The sequence below is a fragment of the Tiliqua scincoides genome, chromosome 1 (assembly GCF_035046505.1).
Source record: "Tiliqua scincoides isolate rTilSci1 chromosome 1, rTilSci1.hap2, whole genome shotgun sequence".
In the NCBI taxonomy this organism is placed as follows: Eukaryota; Metazoa; Chordata; class Lepidosauria; order Squamata; family Scincidae; genus Tiliqua; species Tiliqua scincoides.
In genome coordinates this window covers 61,067,802-61,091,809 of record NC_089821.1, presented here as the reverse complement: position 1 = coordinate 61,091,809, position 24,008 = coordinate 61,067,802, and the positions used below count along the sequence as shown (strand labels likewise).

Here is a 24,008-nt window from a genome sequence, read left to right as displayed (position 1 = left end):
TGTGCATAGGATTGCAATCTTAGAGCCCAATCCTACGCATGCCTGCTCAGATGTAAATCTCCTTATAGTCAATTGAGCATACTCCCAGGTCAAGTGTGTATAGGATTGCAGCCCCCGCCTAATTTTCAGGGTAGACTGTAGCAGTCTATGGAAGATTTACATCCCAATTCTATCTGTTTCCTCCCACCTATGTAGCGGTGCCAAAAAAGCAACAGCTTCATCCTGTGGTGTGGGGAGCAGTTGCAGAGGTCTCTTTGAGATCTCTTTTCCCAGTGGTAAGCCTCTATGGAACAAGGGGTTGCGCGGTAAGTATAGGATTGGGGTCTTAAAGTAGCACAATATTATGACTTTGTTGTTGATATTATTTTGAATTCCCAAGAATTTTTCAACCACCTTAGTAGTGACCTTAAATGCAACAATTACTTTACATGTAAAATAATACTGAGTAAAGTTATTTGTGCTTAGTTTGAATGAGGTTCTTTCTGGGGGAATATATTCTGGAGAATAGTAATCATTGGCATTTACTAGAAGGAAATTTTATGTTTTTTCATAAAATTCATTCATAAAATCAAGACAAATCATACTTTCTGAAGGGCATTTGGCACACAGAATCTATCTGATGAGTGGTATAATATGACCAAATTTCAGAAAATTGTGATGAAGAATGACTGAATATAACAGATTTACAATTTGCTATTCGCAGAAATCAGTAGGCTTCTAGGCTGGCCAATTTGTTTTTAAAAAAATTAGTGATAACTTTTAAAAGTTTCTGGTCTTCACCAGAAAAGAAAAGACTCTCAATCTATTCCCCATCATATTTTGGAGACGGACTGGCTGAAAAGTTTTTTATCTCAAAATCTCAAAAATTTGTGTAGCAGGAGCTGTGAAGTGAGTCCCAAGAGCAGCTTCGGGCTGCGAAGGCATTCAGGAAGATAGAGCAGGTAGAAGCTGTGAGCCTAAGATGACAAGGCTGATAGTCCCAAAGCTCAGGGGGACACTCATCCAGCAAAAGACCATTGAGGTGGCCTGTCTGGAAATGGGATGTCCATATCCTTTCCAGAGATGATATAATCCTTTCCTGTGTTCTGTGTGCATATCTGCAGGCAGTGGCATATCTAGTATATTTGACACTTGAGTGAAGGATTTTTTAACACCCTCTCCTCTATACAATTGAATTATCATCTGTGAAATTGGCCTCCTCTTTGCTTATCCCCAGCTCCAAGTCATATATTAGATGCTTGGTGCTGCCCTTCTTGGTGAGGTGGCCAAATTTGCAGATGAAACTAAACATTTCTGGGTATTGAAGTCTAGAAGTGATTGTGAAGAGCTCCAGAAGGATCATTCCAAATTGGGGGAATGGGTAGCAATTCTTGGTATGCTACTTGGCCCAGCCACCAGACAGGTTGCGACTCATTATTCTAGAGGGTTCCAAAGAACTCAAGTAAATGGCAAAAAACTCACTAAAGCAAATCCATTTAAAAAACAACATTCTTTTCCTCTGTGATTAAAAAACAGCCTTGCTGACCTATTGTAATGCACACAGAGGTAATCGGCCTCTCTCCAAGTGCTTAGAGAGGCAGCAACCCCTCCCTTTCCCAGGAGCCCATTACAGGGAAAGAATGGAGGAGGTGATAATGACTTGCATTCTTTCAATGCCTGGGGGAAGGGAGGACTTGCTTGCCTGGAAGTGAGACTGTTCTTAGTGCCTGGAGAGAGAATGATTGATGGATTGTCAACCAGCTGTCCTCTCCCCCATTAATGAGGCTATTATTAAATATCTTTTTTCCTTTGATTTAAAAGGCCCTCCTCATCACGTTGAGATAATTAGGTTATATCTGTATTTGCATTGCAAGGTGTTAGCCTGGAGGCTTTTCAGGTACTTTCCTAAAGAAGCTGGTTGCATTAATGACCATCATCTTGTAGGTAGATCTGACTTCTCACAATTTGAGCAGTTTCCTGTGGGTATCAAAAAATGATTATTGCTTTTTATTTCCCTCAAATGAAGTACTTAGTTACTACTTTGACCCTCTCATGAAGGAGAAGGATGCCAGATTTAATTTGGATCTGGAGTCAAATGCTCTTCAAGTAAGAAAGGAGGGCATTTTAAATGTATCCTTCTGTGGTATCATTTCCTGTTAGTATAGAAGAAAGGACCATCTAAAATGGGAAGGGTTCTCACCAAATGCCCGGAACAGATTGGAAGAAAATCAGGACAATTTTTTTTAATCCACAGAAATTAATGAATAAACATACCAACATGGTAAACATAAAAGATCCAAAAACCACACAAAAGGAAAGGATGTAGAGCAGGGGTCTCCACTGTTTTCAAAATGAGGGCTGCTTTGTATATCTGACAGTGTCGAAGGTCAGGAAAAAAAAAAACACGGAGAACTGACGTGCTGAGTATTTGATTGAATACAATAAATGGGTGGTGGTGGAAGGAGGAGGGGAGGGCAAAATTGACTTGCACAGGAAGAGGGGGGATGGATTTTGAAAAAAGAATTTGGGGGAGCAGAGGTCCAAGTTGATTTGCCCAGGAAGGGGGGGGGATGGATTTTGAAAAAGCATCAAGCAACCTATAACACAAATCACAAACATTTTTTGTATTGGTTTCTGCTCCATTTTAAGCTAAACAAACTTTATTTATATTCCAGGTCTCCCAGCACTGGTAGACAGGCATGCCATTCTGGAAACTTTCATGGATACATGAATTCACAGATATGAGTGGACACCCCCCCACCAGAGAGTTTTTGGAGCCCAGCAGAGGCGGCACGTGTCTGCTTGCAGCCTTTGCCAGGCTCAGAATGACTGTAACAATAGAGAAAAACACTGGAAGCAACATTTTAAATGCCTTGTAAGGCATTAAAAATGTCGGTTTTGGTCTTACGAAAAAACCAGAAGTTGCATTTGTTTTATTGTTGCAGTCATTCGGAGCCTGGCAGAGGCCGTGGGCGGACACTTGTGGCCTCTGCTGGGCTCTGAAAACCCTCTGGAGGCAAGGAGAGTTCTGTCCCCTGTATATCTCATTCAGACTCTAGAGATGTTGAATGTAATGCAATGGAATGGAATAATTTCTTTTCATTACATTGTATTATATTCAGCACCTGTAGTGGCTGAATGAGGTGTATGCCTGGAACGGCGTCGTTTGAGTTATTTTTAGCCCTGAGAGGCTGGGGAACTGCGCAGGATGGATTAAATTCTCCCAGGGGCGAATGTGGCCTGTGGGCCAGAGACCCCTGAGGTAGAGCATCCCAGGAAGTTCTCTTCTGTCATGTGCTTATTTTTCAGAAGAATGAGGTGATCCCATTTTCCTTCCATTGAGATAGCATTGAATATTTCTTCATTAAAAATCTAACAATTTTATTTGTTTTAGGGTTAATGCAGCGTGATTATCCGGATATTGTCACTGCTGTGAAAACCAAACAAGCAGTTCAAACAGTGCTAAACACAGCTTCTGAATCCCTTCAATTTATGATATCAGGAGGAATTGTTGATAGAAATGAAGGAAATGAATTGCATAAGGTAATTTAAAAAAAATCATACTTGTATACTTATTGCAAGCTTATCTTGTTCTTCCTTCAGGTAGGTCAAATCAGCATGCATGGTTCTTCCCTCTACTGTGAGGGAACCTTACAGAGCTACCTTGTGAAGTAGGATAGGCTGACAGATAGGGACACCCAAGGTCACCTTACTTCTAACCATGTTATCATAGATAGCTTGTACTTGCCTCGTAAGATGTTATGTTGCATTAAAAGTAATAGCCTTCAAAGTATGTTGTCTGTACTTGTGCTTATTCTAGCAGTTTTTGAATCCCAGCACTGCAGTAGTAAAAAATCTAAGTATAAATTGTGACTCCATACTTCTGTGTACCCTTGCACATTCTACTATTATGGAATGTTGTTCCACAGTGGAAATTGAGTCATGGTGGGAGAAAGAAATGCAAGTGACATATCGGTGTACAGTGGGTCCTCTATATCTGTGGGGGATCCATTCCAGGACCCCGTGTGAATACCAAATTCCATGGATAATTGAAACCAAAGGGTGCCAAGGTTATGATGCTGCAGGGACTTCTCTGCGGGTTGCACCTCAGAATACCCCCCAGATGCAATCGAAAAGCACTTCTGGTGTGCACCAGTGACCTAGTTGTGACCAGGTGGTTTTCTGAGATGCAAACCTCAGAACATGGCCTTTTGCAGAATGATCTTAATGGAGAAGAAGCTGTCTTAAGGTTCATCTCTCCAGTTCTCTCCAGAATCTCTCCAGTTCAGAGTCTTCAGTAGCCATACCTCACCCATTAGGTCTGTGGTTTGCTCTTGATGCACTTAATGAACTTAGGTAAACATCTGGCATATTGGTTTCATGCCGAGTCAATTGAGCACAATTGCGTAATCACCACTTCCAGAAGATATTGGCCAGATAGCAACCCAAACTGATGTCCAGACACAAATATTGTAGAACCTTTGGCAGTCCTGATGGCTAGAACAGGCAGGCTGTTATAAGGTTCATCTCTCCAGAATTTTTCCAGTTCAGAATAGCCATGAACACAAGCCTGATTGTATAGGGAGGCCACCTAGGAATCAAGTAACACAAGGCACCTGCTCCCCAGAGAAAGCTGTGTATAGTATCAATTGAAGCTACAAGCCATCAAACTGGCCCTGTGGGCTCCTCAAAATGAAGTTCTGCATCATGTACTGATAAGCAAAGGCCTATATCAACAAATTAGGTGTCACCCACTCAGCCTCTTTTTGCAAAGAAGAGGCCAAACTGTTGACTTGGGTTGACTTGGGTCACCCCAGCACTGTCTGTTCTAGTGGCTGTCTGCTGGTATTCATTTGCATCTTTTTAGATTGTGAGCCCTTTTGGGACAGGGAGAAATTTAGTTATTTGATTTTTCTCTGTAAACCGCTTTGTGAACTTTTAGTTGAAAAGCGCTATATAAATACTGTTGATTGATTGTTGAGTGATGTGCTGTAGTTGCTAAGAGACTGAGCTGTCATTTGGGACTTCCCTGGTTTTACCTTTACCTTAAAAGGTGACTTTTGACAAGCCACTCCTTCCCAACCTCAGCTCCAATACTTACAATGTGAGGATAACAATACTTATCTTGCAAGGCCATCAGAGGAACAACAATATTTACCTTTTAAGACCGTCATAGGAACAGCATCTGGTTAATATATGTGAAGCACTTAGCACACTCAGAAAGCAGTATATAAATGTTAAGTGTTACTATTGTTTCTCATTTGTCCAGTAGGCTCAGAGGCACTTTAGAAGATGTTTTAAAACTGGGGGTCTCAAGGTGACTTGGGTTTATATACTTTTATAATAGGTACGTCCTTATCAAGTAAACTGTCGTTAAAAGGCTTATTTTATGTCTAAATGAAAATTTAAATAGTCTGTACAAGTGTACTTTTCTTGTTTAGATAATTCTAAGAAAAAAGAAACAACTTGAAACACTTCCATCTACAATTGCACCACCCACTGCAGAGGAACTTCTGCGCAATGTCATTTGGCTACAGAATGATAAAGCCCATATAGAATTTATTCAGGTAAACATTTAGATCCAAAACACTGGTATAGAACACATGCTTTTTTAAATGTTATGTCCTATTCACAAATATCCCTAAGTCAGCGCTTCTCAAACTTCCAGGGAGCTTGAGAACCGCTGTAGATCCTTGCAGGGGAGCAGGGAAGGCAGTGGAGGCAAGGGGAAGGCAGTGACGTGATCCCCAGGATTGCATTGCTAAGGGGAGCACAGGGAGCGGCATATACTTACCAGTCCTTGCAACAGTCTCCAGGGGGTGTGGTGAGCCCTGCGCGACCCTCCCCAGGGCTTTAGAAAATGAAAGTGGAGTGATCGCACCCCACCTCCAGTTTGCAATCACAAACCAGAAGTGGGGTGCAATTGCTCCACTTTCGGTTTCTCGCACTTGGGGAGCCCTGTGAAGGGTTGTGCAGGGCTTCCTGCACCCCTTGGAGGCTGCTAGAGGGACTGGTACATACATGCCAGTCCCTGTACCTTCCCCTTAGCGACACGATCCTGGAGATTATGTCGCTGCCTTCCTTCCACCTCCACCCCTTAAGGGAGCAGAGTCCAGGATCCTCAGGCTGGGGCATTGCAATGCCGCAGTTTGAGAAACACTGCTCTAAGTGTTCAAAGTCTACATTGCAACACCCCAGTTTGAGAAACACTGCTCTAAGTGTTCAAAGTCTACACTCTGTGTGGGAGTTGGATCCCACCTTCACTGGGTTTACCTGCCTTATCTCTAGGCCCTCCCAGCATCCATGAATTGAATAGGGTCCGTACATATGGAGCCAAGTGTTTTCATCAGCCCACTTCATCTCCAGCATGTACATAGGTACATGATTTTAATGTGTGGATTCTACATGGATGTAGTGTGATCAGAACCTACATATAGGGCCCTTATGCAGATTCAAAGGAATGGAATGCACTGTGGTATACATCATCTGATCATTACAATTTCTATTGTTATCTTCCTTTCACTGCTCCAGTGGCAGCCCTTCTTCCAGAGCAGTGACCCCAACCGAAGGAAAAGGAGGGTCCAAGGCCCCATGTAACAAACAAATGAAAATGCTCTATGGAAGGGGTTTTGTGATGTCAGCCATCATATTTAGAGCATCAACTACTAATTCATTCTTTTCCGGGGCCAAACAAATACCTATTGGCAGAAGAACTGCCAGCATCAGATTCTGTTCCTAAACCTATTAAGGAGCATATGAAGATAATAGCCCTTTCAGCAGCATTTGTAGTAGATGCCACATTTGGTGCTGTCCAGTTAGATTCTAGAGCATGGCAGCTAGTGTGATGGCCAGAAGGAATGTGTGGCTAAGGATGTGAGATGTGCACCCAGGCTCATAGGTCAGATTAGCTAACTCATAGTTCTCAGAATCCTAGTTGTTGGGTGGATCCCAACAATTGTTGGGATGAAGGACAAAAACCACCACTCCCTATTGCTAGCAAAGAAGAAAAAAGTCAACATCAGTTCTTTCTTCAGAACTGTAAAACTTATTTGTTATTTTCAGAAAAAAGCAAAAATTCTTTGTTATGATTATGGAGATATCATATGTGAAGAAAGTGAACTCCCACAAGGAATCTATTTAATTGTGTCAGGAATGACAAAGGTAAGCTATAAACCGAACACCAGAGACTTGATTGAGGCAAAAGGAGCCACTCTTCTAACATTCTTTTCTTGATTGTGCGGGGTAGTCCAATTTGAGTCAAGGGCAATATTGGGAAGCTGCAGGCATGTCTCGTATTTCTTCCTACTTTAATTCATGTTCTTCCTCCTCCATACCAACTTCTTCCCCATGCTGCTTTAAAGTGGCCCTTAATTGAGCACCTTGTCATTCAATTTTCAAAGACTAAAAAGATACATGATTAGCACCGGGCCAGCCCTCTAATGAACACTGGTGACAACATGGATGCATGTTAGAGAAACCAACTTCTGATGAAGGAGCTGCTGCCATCATGCTCTCCTGGCTCTCTGCCTGCCTTTTCAAAAGGTAGAGTATAGAAGGGAGGGAAGACATAAAGAGAGAAATAATTCTAAGTCAACAGTCTCCCCCGTACTTCACTGACTTTCTGAGCATCCTGTTTTCTGCTATTGCAGTTCATCAACTGATTATGAATCTTTCTTCACCTAAATGGGGCAGTCAGTTGGTGGGGGACTTCCTTAGATTATAGGTACTTTCTGACAACTACCTACTCAACAAACTCAATCCCCATGAATTATTCTGTTACTCGAACCATTTAGTCTAAAACTTGAAGGTATATCTTCAAGAAAGGAGATCACTCCTTTCACTAGTGATTGGCACGCGGTACAAAATTTTCTACTTGTTTCTTTGCCAGATATACCTCCAGAGACTGTCTGTTGCACACTTTTAGGTACAGAGCTGTTCTTCTCAAAACATTGTTTACATGTGGCTCCTGGTTGAGGCTTCATGTCTTCTGCTGCAGGGATTCCAAAGTGCAAACTAGGGCTTCTCCTGACCCATCCATTTACATGTAAACAAGCACTCAAATGCAGGCAGCCTGGCCTTAGAGTAGTGTCTCTGGTAACAAAGGCTGGGATTGTTTGGTGATGCAATGCCATGGTGCCTGGAGCTTGAGCAAGCCATTTTCGTTCTCTTCCTACTCTGGAGCAAAGAAGGAAAGAGTGGGGACTGCTGGACTATAGCTTGATAAAGACTTGCTCTACTACCAAGCGGTGGTGAAGCATGTTCCATACGTGCTCAAGAGTAGGAATGGAAGGCACTGGAGGAATCGGCTTGGGCACTGCCCATCTGCAGCACTCTAGAGTACTGTGATAAAGCAGCAATCAAGCAATCTGGAGTGCCATGACTTTGTAGTGTTTAGGCTGATGCCATGCTCCTCCTGTTCCTCTCAAGCACAAAGGGATAAATGCACAGGATTGGTTTAGAGAGGTGACCAGGTAGTTCAGTGGATCATGGCTCTGGTGTGCTGCCACCCAGCGGTAGTCAAACCAGCCCCTTGTGCAACTTTCCTGCTCAAGACCAAGAACAAAAGGCCTGAGGTGGGGCCTGGCAACCAAGGCCAAGCCAACTGAGGATCCCTGTATATGTATTAACATTGCTTTTTATTTTATCCTGTAATCAATCTGAGAACAAGTTTACATGGCAGTCTGTAATGTCAATTGATAAGAAAAAGCACACGCTCTTATTTGAAGGATAAATTTTCTTTTATCTTCATTTACCTTATTCTTCTTTTTATATATAGTCCAGATTGTAGTGAATCTATTTTAGGAAAACCCAACAATTTCCTCCTAATTTCTAAGCATTGGCCTAGATCGGCAAAAAATCAACAGGCAAACAAAATTAAAACAAATATGCATTTGCAGAGAGATACAAATAGTTTGTTTAGAAATGAACGTATCAGGTTTTGTAACAGACAAAAGTATTTGCCTCAAAAATTATATGAATAATAAATGGTATAAGCCAATATAATGGTAAATTCGATTTACTAGAATTACCTTCACTTGTCCGTCACTGACTCTTATTTTGGCTGATTGGAGTAATGGCCTTTCAAGCAAGTATTTAGAAGGCCATATTGACCTAACTTAAATTGTATGAAATTACTCTGAAATTTGTTTCTATTGGGTTATTCATTTCTGTCATCAAATATTTGTAGGAGCAGTTAATGTATTAAAGTACCAGTCATCCTGGGCCCAGCTGTCTTCAGTGTCTCTTACTGCTTTTTTGAGCTTGGACTAATAAAACAAGCTGGTGACATATGAATTTTAATGCATTAGGGGATCATAAACATATGTTTGAACACATTTTTTCAAAGTTGCAACTCAATTCCATGCATGGATACTTGGAAGTAAGTTCCACATATAAGTGGTTACCCATGTAAGTTCTACATATGAGAGGCTTATATCCAAGTAATTATCCATAATTTGTTTCATGCTTATTATTGTGATGTGCTTGCATTTTTTATATGCCTGCTGCCTCATTTAGTTTGCCACTGCAATTTATGGCCCACTTCTAAGCCAGCTCAATAGACATGTGAGGTTGCAAAAGTGCTGTAAAGCATGTTGTAACTGCAGATGCCAGTGCCATTGGCGAAGAGGCAATTTGCCATTCTATTCTGGCATCAGAGCAGTGCCCACTGACTGAGGTAAGTGAACCAGCAGGGAGACAGGGTGAGGGCGCAACAGGCAGAGATGTGTAACTGGGTTAGGGAAAGGTGGTCCAGGGGAGCGATTCAGGGCCGAGAGGGGGGCAGGAATGGTAGCAGTTGCCACATCCTTTCCTCTCTCCTGTGCCTTGAAACCAAAATGGGTCTCCTCAGTTCTGCACCAGAGATTGAGCTGGCGCAGATCCAAGTTCATTGGCGCAGGCCCACAGGGGCTGCTGATACCCAGTATGGGGTAAGACAGTAGTTTTCAAACTGGGACGTTGTGACGCCCCAGCCTGAAGGCCCTGGCCTCTGCCCCCTTAAGGGGTTGAGGCAGGGAGGAGGCAGCGATGCAGTCCCCAGGATCATGTCACTAACAGGGCTGCAGGGACTGGGATGCACTCATCAGTCCCTGCAGCAGCCTACTTGGGGTGCAGGGAGCCCTGCACAAGTGTCTGCAGGGCTCCCCAGCTCGTCCGAAGTGAAAGTGGAGCGATTGTGCTCCACTTCTGGATTTTGCAGAAGTGGAGCGTGATCGCTCCACTTTCACTTTCTGCAGAGGCTTGCAGAATGCTTGTGAGTGCATCCCAGTCCCTGCAGCTCCCCTGCGTGACACAATCCTAGGGATTGCGTTGCTGCCTCCCCTCGCCCTGCCCCCACAAGAACTTACAGCAGTGCAAACTCTCCTAGTGAGTTTGAAAACCACTGGGGTAAGGGAACTGATGTTCGTTTACCCTGGGGAGACCTCCGGCTGCCTCCCTGGTCCCCCAGAATACAGCAGTGGCTGTTTAGATGCTGCTGTCCTGCAGGTGGGCAGCCCAGTTAGGAATCAACTGCCCATTTTTTTGCTTCCCCCTCTTCCACCATTGTTAGTCTTAGCTTTCCCTCTTTGCACTCCCACGGGGCTCAATCTTGAATGTGGAGGGAGGAAATATTGGAAACATGTTTGTGTGCAAGAGGGATTCTTTTTGTGTAGGGCAATGTATGTTGTTCCATTCTTTCCCTTCCTCGTAATTTCTAGAAAAGAAGAGAGGATAAAGAGAATAAGAAATGTGAAGTGGATTACTACTTTTTGCATTTCATTCCTTCCTCTATCCATAACTGTCCTGCTCTAGGAGAACAAGAAGAGAGAGTGTGAAGGCACAGTGTTGCCCTCCATGTTCACTTTCAGGCAGCTCCCTGTTGCCCTACTGGCAGAACAAGCATTCAGCCAGTGCTAACAGCCTTATAGCAGCTGTAAACAACACTCCAACAGTACAGAGGCATGTGCTGCCAGAACGCTGGTGGGAAGTACACACCAGCAGATCACATGGATCTGCCAAAGTGGATAAGGTGGCAGGGGAGGTAGGCTGGGGTGGGGAGAGGGTGGAACAAGGCATTGACAGTGGTTGGTGATGGGTGGATTGGATCTAGGAAGGGGCAGGTGCGGCAGCAGTGGAATCATAGCCCCCTTCCCAGACCCAATATCAGTGCGGACCAGCATCAGTGAATTTGCTAGCTCAGGTCCACATAGACTGCTCCATGCCACAGAGGATTATCCCTTTTAAGAGAACAAATGTTCCCTTACCCAGAGGTGACCTTAACAATCACCACCATCCCCACAGGATTCAGCCTGCAAGTAGCCATTTTGACATCACTGCATTGACAGATAGCCCAATCCTGAGCTGCCCGGGGCATGTGGCTGCAGCGGCGCCGAAAATGGTTCCCACCACATCCTGCACACCTTAGTCTGTCGTGGGCAGCACCTTGGGAGAAGGGAACTTTCGTCCCCTTCTCCCAGCTAAGGAAAGCAGCCCCACAATGGGGCTACTCACTTTACTGCTGACCAAAATGTTGCCCCACATGAACGCCTTGGATCCGGTGGAGTGGAGCTCCATGGGACCTGCCTCCCTCCCTCCCCCCCAGCACGCCTCTTGCCTGCCCTTTCTCTGCCTCCCCTCTCCCTGGAATGCCTCCTCCCCACCCCGCTCACCGTGCTGCAGCTTGGCAGTCTCATGGAGCAGTGGAGGACAGGCGCCTGCCCAGCGCCGACCAGCGCTTGGCTAGCATAGGCACTGGCCCGGTGGTAAGCCACGCAGACGTGCCTTAGGGAATGTTTGCGACAGTGCACTCTGGTGGAAAGCCGGCGCAGCGAGCTCAGGTTTGGGCTCTGAGGGTGGGAAAAATAGAATTGGGCTGTTAATACTTACATTTAAGGGCTTTCATGCCTAACTATATTGGATTGGATACAGAGAAACACTCTCGGAAAAAAGCTCATGGATGGAAACTTTCTCAACCCTTTCTTTCCACTGCAGTTCCTTGTACTGCCAAAAAGCTGTCCCTGAGGGTTAGGGAACCCTCAGTTACTGAATGGTATGCAGCAAGGGGAGAATTTACCAAAATCAAGCACCTCTACAAAGGCTGTGTTCTCTAGTGCAGTGGTTCTCACACATTTAGCACCGGGACCCACTTTTTAAAATGAGAATCTGTCAGGACCCACTGGAAGTGATGTCATGACTGGAAGTGACATTATCAAGCAGGAAAATTTTTTAGCAATCCTAGGCTGCAATCCTACCCACACTTACCCAGGAGTAAGTCTCATTTACTTTCATTCTGAAAAGAATATACATAGTAGCTTATTAAAAGTACAGGTCTGTAGCATTTCCCCAAATGCAGTCACATACCATGGTAGCATCAAGTCTAATATATTAAATATATAATATTGAAATGAATGGGGACCCACCTAGTGGGTCCTGACCCACAGTTTGAGAAACACTGCTCTAGTGCATATCATTCTGGTGTTCTAAATCAGGGGTGCCCAAACCCTGGCCCGGGGCCACTTGCGACCCTCAGGGACTCACAATCTGGCCCGCAGGGAGCCCCCAGTCTCCAATGAGCATCTGGCCCTCCGGAGACTTGCTGGAGCCCATGCTGGCCTGACGCAACTGCTCTCAGTGTGAAGATGACTGTTTGACCTCTGTGAGCTGTGGGACAAGGGTTTCCTCCACTGCTTGCTGTTTCACATCTGTGATGTAGCAGTCACAGTGAAGGAAAGGCTAGCCTTGCTTTGTGCAAGGATTTTTATAGGCCTTGAGCTATTGCCAGACCTTCATTCATTCATTTAAGTTCCATCTCTAATATATTCATTTATGTAAATTTATTCAAATTTGAAATGTAAATTAATTCGGCCCCCAACATGGTGTCAGAGAGATAATGTGGCCCTCCTGCCAAAAAGTTTGGACACCTCTGTTCTAAATGAATCCTTAGTAGTGTACATGTTGCTGGATTTGGCTGGTATTTTGGAAGTTTATTTCTTGAGTGTATTTTCTTTACGTTTCAAATAATTCCACAGTTTGCTTTATTCTGGAAAATTTGCAGGTTGTCTTTAAATAATTTAATATAGTTAAATATATCAAAGGAGAAATATCCCTGGCAGAGAAAGAGAGAGAGAAAACTTATCCTGCATAATTAAATATTTTATCAACTGTAACCTGAGTATATTTAAAAAGCAAGAAACATTTAGTACAGAGATATAAATATCTTTATACTAAAACATTTATTTTTTTCAACACACTGTACTTTTGTCATAGTATGTTTGATATTTTAAAAAAAAAGATGAACCTAATCACTTCAGGAACAGAATATTAACATGGGATAAATGGTATGATTACTGCAATGGTGAGATCAAATTTCTGATAGCATATGCTATAAATTTACAGGTTTTGTACTTCTTTTTACAATGCTAAATTTATGCAGAATGTTAGAAAGACAACCAGGAGTAATTGTTTTCTTATCCTACCTTACTCAAGCTAATTACCATAAGGCACAATCCTAACCAGTTCTACTCAGAAGTAAGTCCTATTTTGTTCAATGGGGCTTACTCTCAGGAAAGTGTGGTTAGGTTTCCAGCCATAGATACTCACCTATAAGGTGATTTCACAAATAAGGAGAGAGCAGGATTTCAGCCAGAAATCATGGAATGTTCCATGACTGTCAGATAAGTTGGGGGGGGGGGGATAAACATTAGCGAAAGGTACTTGTGAGGAAGAGCTGCAACCTGCCCTGGAGCCTAAAAAGGGGAAAGAATCTGAACCATGCAATTGTTTTTGAAGACATTGATGAGGTGCTCATGCAGTACTATGTGTCATTCTCCCCTTCTGTGAAATGGAACAGGGAGGGAGGGAGGAAGTGAGGGGGATTTTTCTGATCTGTAGTTGTACTGACTTTGTAAATGGCAGGCATTAAGACCCAGTGGCTGCTTGCCTGCTGGCAAAGTGTCTCCCTCCAAGAGGGAGCTCTTAGGAGAGACAAAGCATGGCCAGCTGAGCTTGTGCCTGCTGCTCCTCTGGGTTTCTCCTAGCTTCCACAACACTCCTGAACTGCCCTGACCTTCTGAGTGACCCGCAGGTAGGTTGAGTAGATGGTCTATGCTGGAGTTTTTGGGTGAAATTTTTCACCTTATAGGTGAGTATCTACAGCAATTCTCAAACCATAATATTGTTCTGCAGTTAACTTACAACCAGCTACAGCCAGCGTCTGGCAGGGACTGTCTGTTTATACAACAAAGGCATTAGATTGGGCTAAATGTTTACTTACTGACTTACAATCCTAGCGCAATCCTGTCTTGTGCTGGAACAGGCAGGCCAGGAGGCCTGTGCAGTATCCAGCACAAGATAGGGGCCCAAAGTGGCTCAGCTGGAGGCAAGGGGAAATTTTTTCCCTTACCCCCAGGTAAGCCACAGCAGCTCCAATGGGTCTCTTTGGACTTGCACCACCTCCGGAGGTGGCATAAGTCTGAGGAGAGTAGGGTGCTTTATGGCACGCTTGTAACCCTCCTGGGCCAGTACAGGGGACTTGCACTGGCCCAAGGGCGCTTTAGGATTGCGCCTTTTATTGCATAACGATAGGGATCAAAGAACTTATTCCCATTGTTACATGGTGCACACCTGTATAGTTATCTAACTAGGAGGAGACAGCTGACCTGTCACACATTTCCATTGGGCAGAGCACCCGGGCTTAAAAAATGGGGTAACCTCATGGCTTGCCCAGCTTTTGCACCACCAACTTGTAAAGGGCTTCAAGGAAACTGAATTGCACCACCACACTGAGCTGGGTAACCACTAAGTTAGGCATCCCAATTCAAACCAGTTTGTATCTCCTATTCAGGTAGACACCTGATTCCTAATCCTCCTCCCTGCCCTGTACTATCCTACCAGCCATAGCCAATAGCTAAACACCCAACCCTAAGGGCAGTCTGTGGTAGGTGGGAAAAAAACCCTTCCCTGGCTAATTTGGAGAGGATAAAAAATTTTCTATCTGGCCCTGTATAGCTAACAGCTATTCTCAGGCTGTTGCCTACTGGATGGGGTTGATTACAGCCATAAGGCACTTGTGAAGCATCCAGCCAGGATCCTCCCCTTACTGGCTTGCCCAATGGCAGCTTGGCACCTCACAGTGGGCGGGGGGGGGGGAGGTGAATCAGCAAGGAAGCTTCACAGATATGAATGGAGCCCTGTTGTTGCTATTTTGTTCTGCTTTTTAAGAAAAAAGAATCGCCATGAAGTTTACATAGCAAAGGAAATGGAAAGATGATTCCTTCCCCCAAAAGCATAATCTTAAAGATATAAGGGAAGCATCAACAGACCATCACTGGTAGATATGCTGTGTTGGGAGGGATAGTAGTAGTTGGTCTCCCCTTCCTAAATATAAGGCACTTGAAAGGTGTCTCTTAGGCTAAAATCTGTGCACACATACTTGAGAGTAATTCCCATTGAGTTGGCATGCATAGGATTGCACCCCTCATCCAATTAGCAGGGATCAGCTAATGATAGTTCTTGCTTCTAGTTTTAGGAATTTAATTGCTTGAAGCATGTGTGTTCCATACTCCTTTGCTTTAATGAGAGAGGACACATTTGTGGGGACTTAAAAATGGTGACAATGGCAAAGCGGTTCCCCCCCTTTACCACCACCCTTGCACATTTCAGCAACAGCAGCAAGTCCATGCATAATAGGTATAAGTGTAATTATTGTGAAGTGGCTAAAATGTAGTTTTGAATGATGCAGAAAAGCTTTTAGAAAGCATTTTTAGTTCACATATGTTGTTACATGGGTGTTCTTTGCCATATTTTTGCAGTGCAGGATTCAGCTTCTCTTTTAAAGAAATGTCTCACTCTCCTTTTAGGAGCCAAGCAAACAAGCATTTAGCCCAGAGGTTCCTAAACTGGGCATTGTGACACTCTGGGGAGTCACAGTTCATTTCTGGGGGCATAACAGGACTCATACTGGCAGTGTGGATGTAAGGTGATGTACTGGAATGCCGTGTGGAGCAGCAGGCTTGGCTGTGCGGAGCTGCGGAAGCCGCTCTTCCCTGCACCTCTTTTCATTATTTTTGAAGATTTTTTTTTCACAACCCAAATGTAAGTGTTGCTGACATCATCTCATCATGCGTCATTGGCACTTATGTCCAGGTCTAGAACTCAACAAGTGCATTGCCAGCTGGGTAAGTTTGGGAAGCACTGATTTAGTCCAATATTAATGGACAAGCTTAATACCAGTGGTGGGTGTTAACAAGTGCAAGTGTCCCGGCTGCCCCGAGGGCTGCCCACACCCACTGCATCCCCATGCGGAGACCTTCTGATGACTGGAGAGGCTGTGCACTGCCTCCCCGGCCTTCAGAAGGCCTTCAGAGGCCTCCGGAGGGCCTTAAAAAGTCATTTCTGGTTTCCTTAGGGAAACTTTACAGCTGTGTGACATGATGCACATTCTAAGACAGCAATTTTTAACTGTTGTGCATATTGGTGTGCTGTAAATGGTCCACAGGTGTTCTGTTGGAGTTTGGGAGATGGTCACTTATTAGTAGGGCCATTGGGGGATGTGAGCCCCCCACCAGCATTGTGGTGTGCCTTGTCAGTTGTAAAAAAACCTGATGTATCTTGTTGGTGTGCTATAAGATGAAAAAGGTTAAAAATTGCTGTGCTGGGGCATGGCTTGTGTTGCTATTACATCTAGTCCAGTGGTTCTCAAACTTTTTAGCACTGGGACCCACTTTTTAAAATGGTACTCTGTTGGGATCTACCTAGCCTTATAAGACTTTACAAAACTGATATAGAAATTTTTTTTTAAATATTTACTTATAATAAATATTTACTTATTTATTTAATAAATAAAAAACTTGATCTATTTCTCACAATGAGGCAGCTCTAATGAGTAGCCTCAAGGCTTGATGGGCTTAGTTATGTTGGAAGAAAACACACCCCAAAAAAGATGCTCAAGCATTTCTTTCTATATTTACACAAGTTCAGCTGTTTGCAGAGCAATTAGCAGGTTTCTTGCAAACTGAAGGAGCTCAGCTCTTTGCAGGGAGGTTAACAGCTATCTGACTTTTGAATGATGTCAGGGCTTGAGATAATTAGTTATCTGATTTTTCCATTACCCATGTTTTCATTGAAGGCTCTTCAGGACCCATCAGATACTGGGTTTGGAAAATGCTGATCTAGTTAGTCTCAGAGTAACTGAGGCTGCAATCTTGTGCACACTTTCCTGGGCATAAGAACAGCCCCACTGCATCGGGCCATAGGCCCATCTAGTCCAGCTTCCTGTATCTCACAGTGGCCCACCAAATGCCTCAGGGAGCACACAAGACAACAAGAGACCTGCATCCTGGTGCCCTCCCTTGAATCTGACATAGCCCATTTCTAAAATCAGGAGGTTGCACATACACATGATGGCTTGTAACCCGTAATGGATTTTTCCTCCAGAAATTGTCCAATCCCCTTTTAAAGGCGTCTAGGCTAGACGCCATCACCACATCCTGTGGCAAGGTGTTCCACAGACCAACCACACGCTGAGTAAAGGAATATTTTCTTTTGTCTGTTCTAACTCTCCCAACACTCAATTTGAGTGGATGTCCCCTGGTTCTGGTGTTATGTGAGAGTGTAAAGAGAATCTATCCACCCTGTCCATCCCCTGCATAATTTTGCATGTCTCAGTCATGTCCCCCCTCAGGCACCTCTTTTCTAGGCTGAAGAGGCCCAAACGCTGTAGCCTTTCCTCATAAGGAAGGTGCCCCAGCCCCGTGATCATCTTAGTCACTCTTTTGCACCTTTTCCATTTCCACTATGCCCTTTTTGAGATGTGGTGAACAGAACAACACAATACTCCAGGTGTGGCCTTACCATCAATTTGTACAATGGCACTATAATATTAGCCGTTTTGTTCTCAATACCTTTTCTAATGATCCCAAGCATAGAATTGGCCTTCTTTACTGCCACTGCACATTGGACAGACACTCTCGTCGAGCTGTCCACCACCACCCCAAGATCCCTCTCCTGATCTGTCACAGACAGCTCAGAACCCATTAGCCCAGTGGTTCTCACACATCTAGCACCAGGACCCACTTTTTAGAATGAGAATCTGTCAGGACCCACCGGAAGTGATAAAGCGGTATATAAAATACTGTTGATCGGAAGTGACATCATCAAGCAGGAACATTTTTAACAATTCAAGCCTGCAATCCTACCCACACTTACCCAGGGGTGAGTCCCATCGATTATCATTGTTAAAAGAATATACATAGTAGCTTGTTAAAAGTACAGGTCTGTCACATTTCCCCAAATACAGTCACATACCATGGTAGGATCAAGTCCAATCTATTAAAAATAAAATATTGAAATGAATGGGGACCCACCTGAAATTGGCTTGTGACCCACCTAGTGGGTCCTGACCCACAGTTTGAGAAACACTGTATTTGTGTACATGTGAAGTTTTGATTTTTTGCCCCAGTGTGCATGACTTACATTGAAACGCATCTGCCATTTTGCTGTCCATTCTGCCAGTTTGGAGAGATCCTTCTGGAGCTCCTCACAATCGCTCCTGGTCTTCACCACTCGGAAAAGCTTGGTGTCGTCTGCAAACTTAGCCACCTCGCTGCTCAACCCTATCTCCAGGACATTTATGAAAAGGTTGAAAAGCACCGGTTCCAGGACAGATCCTTGGGGCACACCACTTTTCACCTCACTTCATTGTGAAAATTGTCCATTGACACCCACTCTCTGTTTCCTGGTCTTCAACTAGCTCCCAGTCCATGAGAGGACCTGCCCTCTAATTCCCTGACTGTGGAGTTTTCTCAGTAGCCTTTGGTGAGGGACTGTGTCAAACGCCTTCTGAAAGTCCAGATATATAATGTCCACGGGTTCTCCTGCATCCATGCCTGTTGACCTTTTCAAAGAATTCTAAAAGGTTTGTGAGGCAAGACTTACGCTTACAGAGGCCATGCTGTTTCTCTCTCAGCAAGGCTTGTTCGACTGTGTTTTGAGATTCTACCTTTGAATGTGAATTCAGTGGAACTTGCTTCTTAGTAGAAGAGTAGAACTTCCAAGCGTGGAACAACACTTTTGACTGTGTCATTCAGTCTTGGAAGTTATTTAGCTCCAAATCCTTGAGCAGTGCTTCCCAAACTGTGGGTTGCGACTCACCAGTGGGTCACAACTTGGTTGTTGGTGTTTTGTGAAACTAAAAAACCTGAAAGGTGACAAGGAAAATGTATTGAGCCCTATGGAAAGTGAAACTCAGCTACACATGTGCATTTACTCATGATTAGACAAACATGCCTCTGTTCACTTTGAAGGGCAGACTGAGGAATGTAACGACACCAGAATGGTCCCAGTCTGATGAATGCAGGCATCCCAAAAAACACTTGAGAAAAAAGTTCCCCTTCCTCCAAACTTACAAGGAAAGCATATTGAGTCCTGTGACTGATTAACACATGCAAATTTACTCAGAAGTAGGCAACCATGCCTCCTATTGAAGGTCAGGTAAAGGAAAATGCTTGGCCACCGGAATGGTTCCACTCTGATGAACATGGAATTCAAGAAATGCCCTAGAAGATCCCCCCCCCCCCCCAAGTAAAAGGATAAAAACAGAGACTTGAGCAGCTGGTAAGATGAAACTTTTTTTTTTAAGTCCTTAAAGCTTGGTGAGTCTTAATAAAGTCTCATTTTTAAAAGTGGATCCCAGTGCTAAACAATTGAAACTACTGCTCCAGAAGATATATTAGCAGCCCAATCCTAGATAACTCCCTGGGCATCAATGCAGTGGCACCAGCATAACACCTGTGGAGGAACTTCAGCAATGTTGAGGCCTCTGTGGGGTAAGGGAACATTTGTTCTCTTGCCCCGTGGTAAGCCCAAAGTGCCACCATTAAGACTATGGAAAGACCTCTTCCCAACTCAGTCCACTTCCCAATTTCAGATGGGATGAGGGTTAGAATATGGCGACGCCACTGCTGCAGAACCCACCCCCTTCCTGGGCCAAGTCTGCCTTCCTTCTTGCCCTGGTCAGCAAACTGTTCCACCCCACCCTGCACCTCACTTCATCTAATTCCCACCTTCCTCCAGAACCTGCTGCACAGCCTTATCTCTACTGGTAGATGGCTGGTATCACACAGACCTTGCAGCTCGTGGCTTCAAGCCACACTACACTTGCTGATACTGTTGACTTTGTGACAGCCATAAAACTATTTACATTGCTGCAACACTTGTTCACAGCGGCAAAAATACCACATAGGATTGGGCCATAGATCAACCCACCAAATAGTGCTCACTTGGGCAGCACATATACTAAAATTGGAACCCACCAAATATGACAAGAAAAGGTTTCTTATTGTTCAGGTTATCATCTCTTCCTTCTGTTGCTGGAGGCAGGAACTGAGGTTTGCCATACTCCATAAATGCAGTATTCTGAAGATGGTTAAACAACATTCAATAGTCTCCATCATCTCTGTGCTAATTTACCTGTATTGCAGTGATGAACACTTTTATTTCATGAAACAGCAGAGAGAGATATTCCCTTTGACAGTCCTTCAAGTTCATTTTTATATTAAATCTTCACAGGAGGTTTTTGCTTTGCTATCCCCTTAATTGTCATAATGCTCAGCTAATGTTAGCAATTTTGTATCTGACTCATGTATGGTTTTCAGATAAAAAGCACAAGGTACCTTTATTCACCTCGGAAGAAAAAAAAATACTATTAAAATAACAGTAAATTACTTTTAGACTTTCATCACCCAAATTTTCACTTTGCTTAGAGAAAGCTCCCCCCCCCGTTTTTCTGAATTTGTAATAATAATGCTGATTGTGATTAATTTGCAGATAAAGTAACCTTTCCCCAAATATACCCTACTTGATAAATGAACAGGCTGCTTACAGTAATTAGTGTAATGTCATCCTGTGCACAAATTGCTTGTGCTAATAAGTCTAATTGGCAACAGCAAGCATTAACTATGACTAGTCATATGTATCTAATATCATCACCAGTGCCTGTAATTGTCTACGCAGAGGGAATTTCACATCTGTTTTAAATCATTTCAGTGCTCTCTGAAAATGCTGTTCATTTCTATGTTATGTGAAAGAAATTCTTCAGATCATAAAATTGTATGATACAATTGATTCATATTGTAAATTCTGTACTACTAGATATTGAAATGAACCTTTTTATTTAAAATTCTAGCCTTTTGTATGCTAAATAATGCAAAGTAGACTGTAATTTTTAGAAAAGATTACTTAGATATGGTTGAAAAGATTAAATATACAGCATTAATATAGTATATGCATCTAAAATGCACCATTAATATATACATCTAGAATACTTATTTCCATTTATTGAACTCTCATCTGAATGACAAGGTCTTGCATTATCTCTGGAGAATGCTCAGAGTCAAAGCTTTGATTTGAATGGCAGACTTCAAGAGCTAAGGAATTTAGATCCAGGAGCAGTCATTTTACATTGTGGATTTGATCCATCAGAGCTTGTACTGATTAGCTGAGTTTGGACATGCGTAGTCCTCTTTTAAATGTTCACCCCTTTGTTTAAATTATGAGTCCTCAAATCGTATCTTTGCTATTCTAAAACACCAGGTACAGAATGATAACTCAGGCCTGTGAAATTGAGGGACAGAAAAACATTTTTCAAAAGTTATGGTGATTTTATATGAATTTGGGTTGCTGATTCTAAAAATGGCATCAGTTTTGCTTTATCATGTCTAGTTTTGGAGATCCACCATAGCCTTGTCAGGAAACCATGGCATAGGCTTCCTCCCAAGTAAGCTGCTTGAACCACTCTCTCTCTGTGCCATATATGTGAAACTAGATGTGATAAGGCAAAACTGATACAATTTTTGGAATCAGTACCCCAAATATACCAAGGAATTGGTCTAACTTTTAAGACAGGAAAATGTGTGTTGGCCTTTGTAATTACTCTTGTAAAGTACTTTACAGTTGGCCTTTGTTATCCATGGGGGGAGGTTCTGTTCCTGTACCCCTGTGACCCCACAGATAATCAAATCCACAGGTCTGAGCCATAGAGGACCTCTGGACACAAACAGAAGTGCTTCTGGCTGCATCTGGAGGTGTGCTGTGGCTTGGAGAGTCTTGTTCTCTGGGCCTTGGAAATCCTCCTGGACACAACCGGAAGGTGTTTCTGGTCGTGTCCAGGAAGTCAGGTGGGTCCTCCAGCGTGGGTTTGGAACCCACACTGAATCAAATCTGTGGGTTCCAAACCCGTTGATAAAAAGCGCCCGCCTATATTTTGCTGTGCTACCACAAATGATCTCCTAGTACATGAGAGAACATGATTTCTGTGCATCTACTCTCCCCATCATTTATAATATCATAATTCTATACATGATGTTTCCTCACTTTAGGGCGCAATCCTAAGTGCACCCATTGCTGGTGCAAGTCCCTTGTGCCGGCCGGGGAGGGCCACAAATGTGCTTGTAAAGCATGCTTGCGCTTCCTTAGGAGAAAGCTGCGCTGGTGTACAGAGTCTTCTGCAGGGCCCCTGCACCTCAAAATAATTAAAAAATGTGATCACAACCCACTTCTAGTTTTGTGATCACGACTTAGAAGTGGGTTGCGATTGCATTTTTAAATTGAGACACAGGGGGCCCTGCAGAGGGCTCCGCAGGGCTCCCTGCGCACCCAGGAGGCTGTCGCAGGCAGGGGTTAGTTCAAAAAAAGCTCCTGCAACCCCAACAGCATCCATAATGGCAAGAATATGAAGGGAGCTGTGTCAGTGCCTGCCTTACAAATAAGCCTTTTGATATACCTCCTGTCATTCAAGATTTCTCAGTTTGTTCAGGACAGTGGTGTTGCTAGGGGGGTGCTCTATGCAAAGCAAAGCAGCCTCATGAGTTAACTTACGAGTAGGCAGACAAGCCTTGGCTGGTGGTCAGGCCAAGCAAAGGGGAATGTGAGGACACCGGAATGGTCCCAATCCTATGGAGCTGCTCCAGAAGGCGGCAGCCCCCCCCTCACTAAAAAGGACCAAAAAGAGGATTCAACTGGTAAGAGGAAGTTTTCTATTTTGCACTTGAAAAGCCAGGTGGGTCTTTGTATTGATATGCCTTAAATAGAAAAACTTTAAACTGGGCACAGGGGAGGGCTGGAAATCTCACTGATTCTTTGTGGGGGGGTGGGTTACTGCAGGCAGACTACAGAGTAAGCCCCATTGACCACTATGGGACTTACTTCTGAGTAGACATGCATAGGATTGGGCTCACAGGCTGCAATCCTACCCACACTTTCCTGAGAGTAAGCCCCATTGACCACAATAGGACTTACTTCAGAGTAGATTCACTTGGTGGAACAGGACTGGCTCCCCCTTATTTAATTATTTCTTTTATTTTAATTTAATTTTATTATTTTAATTTGCTTGATGATGTCACTTCTGGCCATGACATCACTCCAGTGGGTCCTGGACAGATTGTCATTCTAAAAAGTGGATCCCACTGCTAAAAGTTTGAGAACTGCTGCAATAAAGTGTTAGTAAGTTGACATGGGGTGTGTGCGTGTGAGACTCTACAAGTTTTCAAAATCACTAAAAACAGAATTTGGGGAAATAATCCCATCATGTTATATATCAATCAATGCGTAATTTCATGCAGAATGCAATAAACAAACCACATTGAAATATCTGTTCTAACAAAAGGTACAGCCCAAAAACCAGTGGGGGCGGGGCGATGGTACATCATCACGCCCACCACCTGGGGCGTTGCCCTGCCCACTGCATGGGGTGACGCGCAGGCCTCCCACACCGAGTGACGCGAATCCGGGTGACGCCACTGGTTCAGGATGAGTAGTGTGTTCTGTTCAAGGTATTAATAATTGGACCGCATTTTGAGTATTATAGAATCCTTGTTTGCTTTTGTGATCTACTCACTTGGGAGAGGGATTCACATTTTGCCCTAGTCCAGTGGTTCCCAAACTACTGCAGGGGAGTTGGGAACCTTATAAGTCTTTTTGGAGATGGGTGGTGTTGATGGTGCCGTTGGAAAAGGGCCTTCTTTACACACCTGGGTGGGTAGCACTGGTCTTTGGCA

At 43.7% G+C, this 24,008-nt stretch overlaps 1 protein-coding gene across 1 annotated transcript in view; it reads left to right on the top strand.

Moving 5' to 3' along the window:
* Positions 1-24,008, top strand: part of LOC136644077 (solute carrier family 9 member C1-like) — a 107,824-nt gene that overhangs the window by 58,348 nt on the left and 25,468 nt on the right. The window contains exons 19-21 of the mRNA XM_066619591.1: positions 3,374-3,522; positions 5,421-5,546; positions 7,042-7,140. Coding sequence (XP_066475688.1) covers positions 3,374-3,522; positions 5,421-5,546; positions 7,042-7,140 — 374 coding nt within the window. The remainder of the gene's footprint in view (positions 1-3,373; positions 3,523-5,420; positions 5,547-7,041; positions 7,141-24,008) is intronic.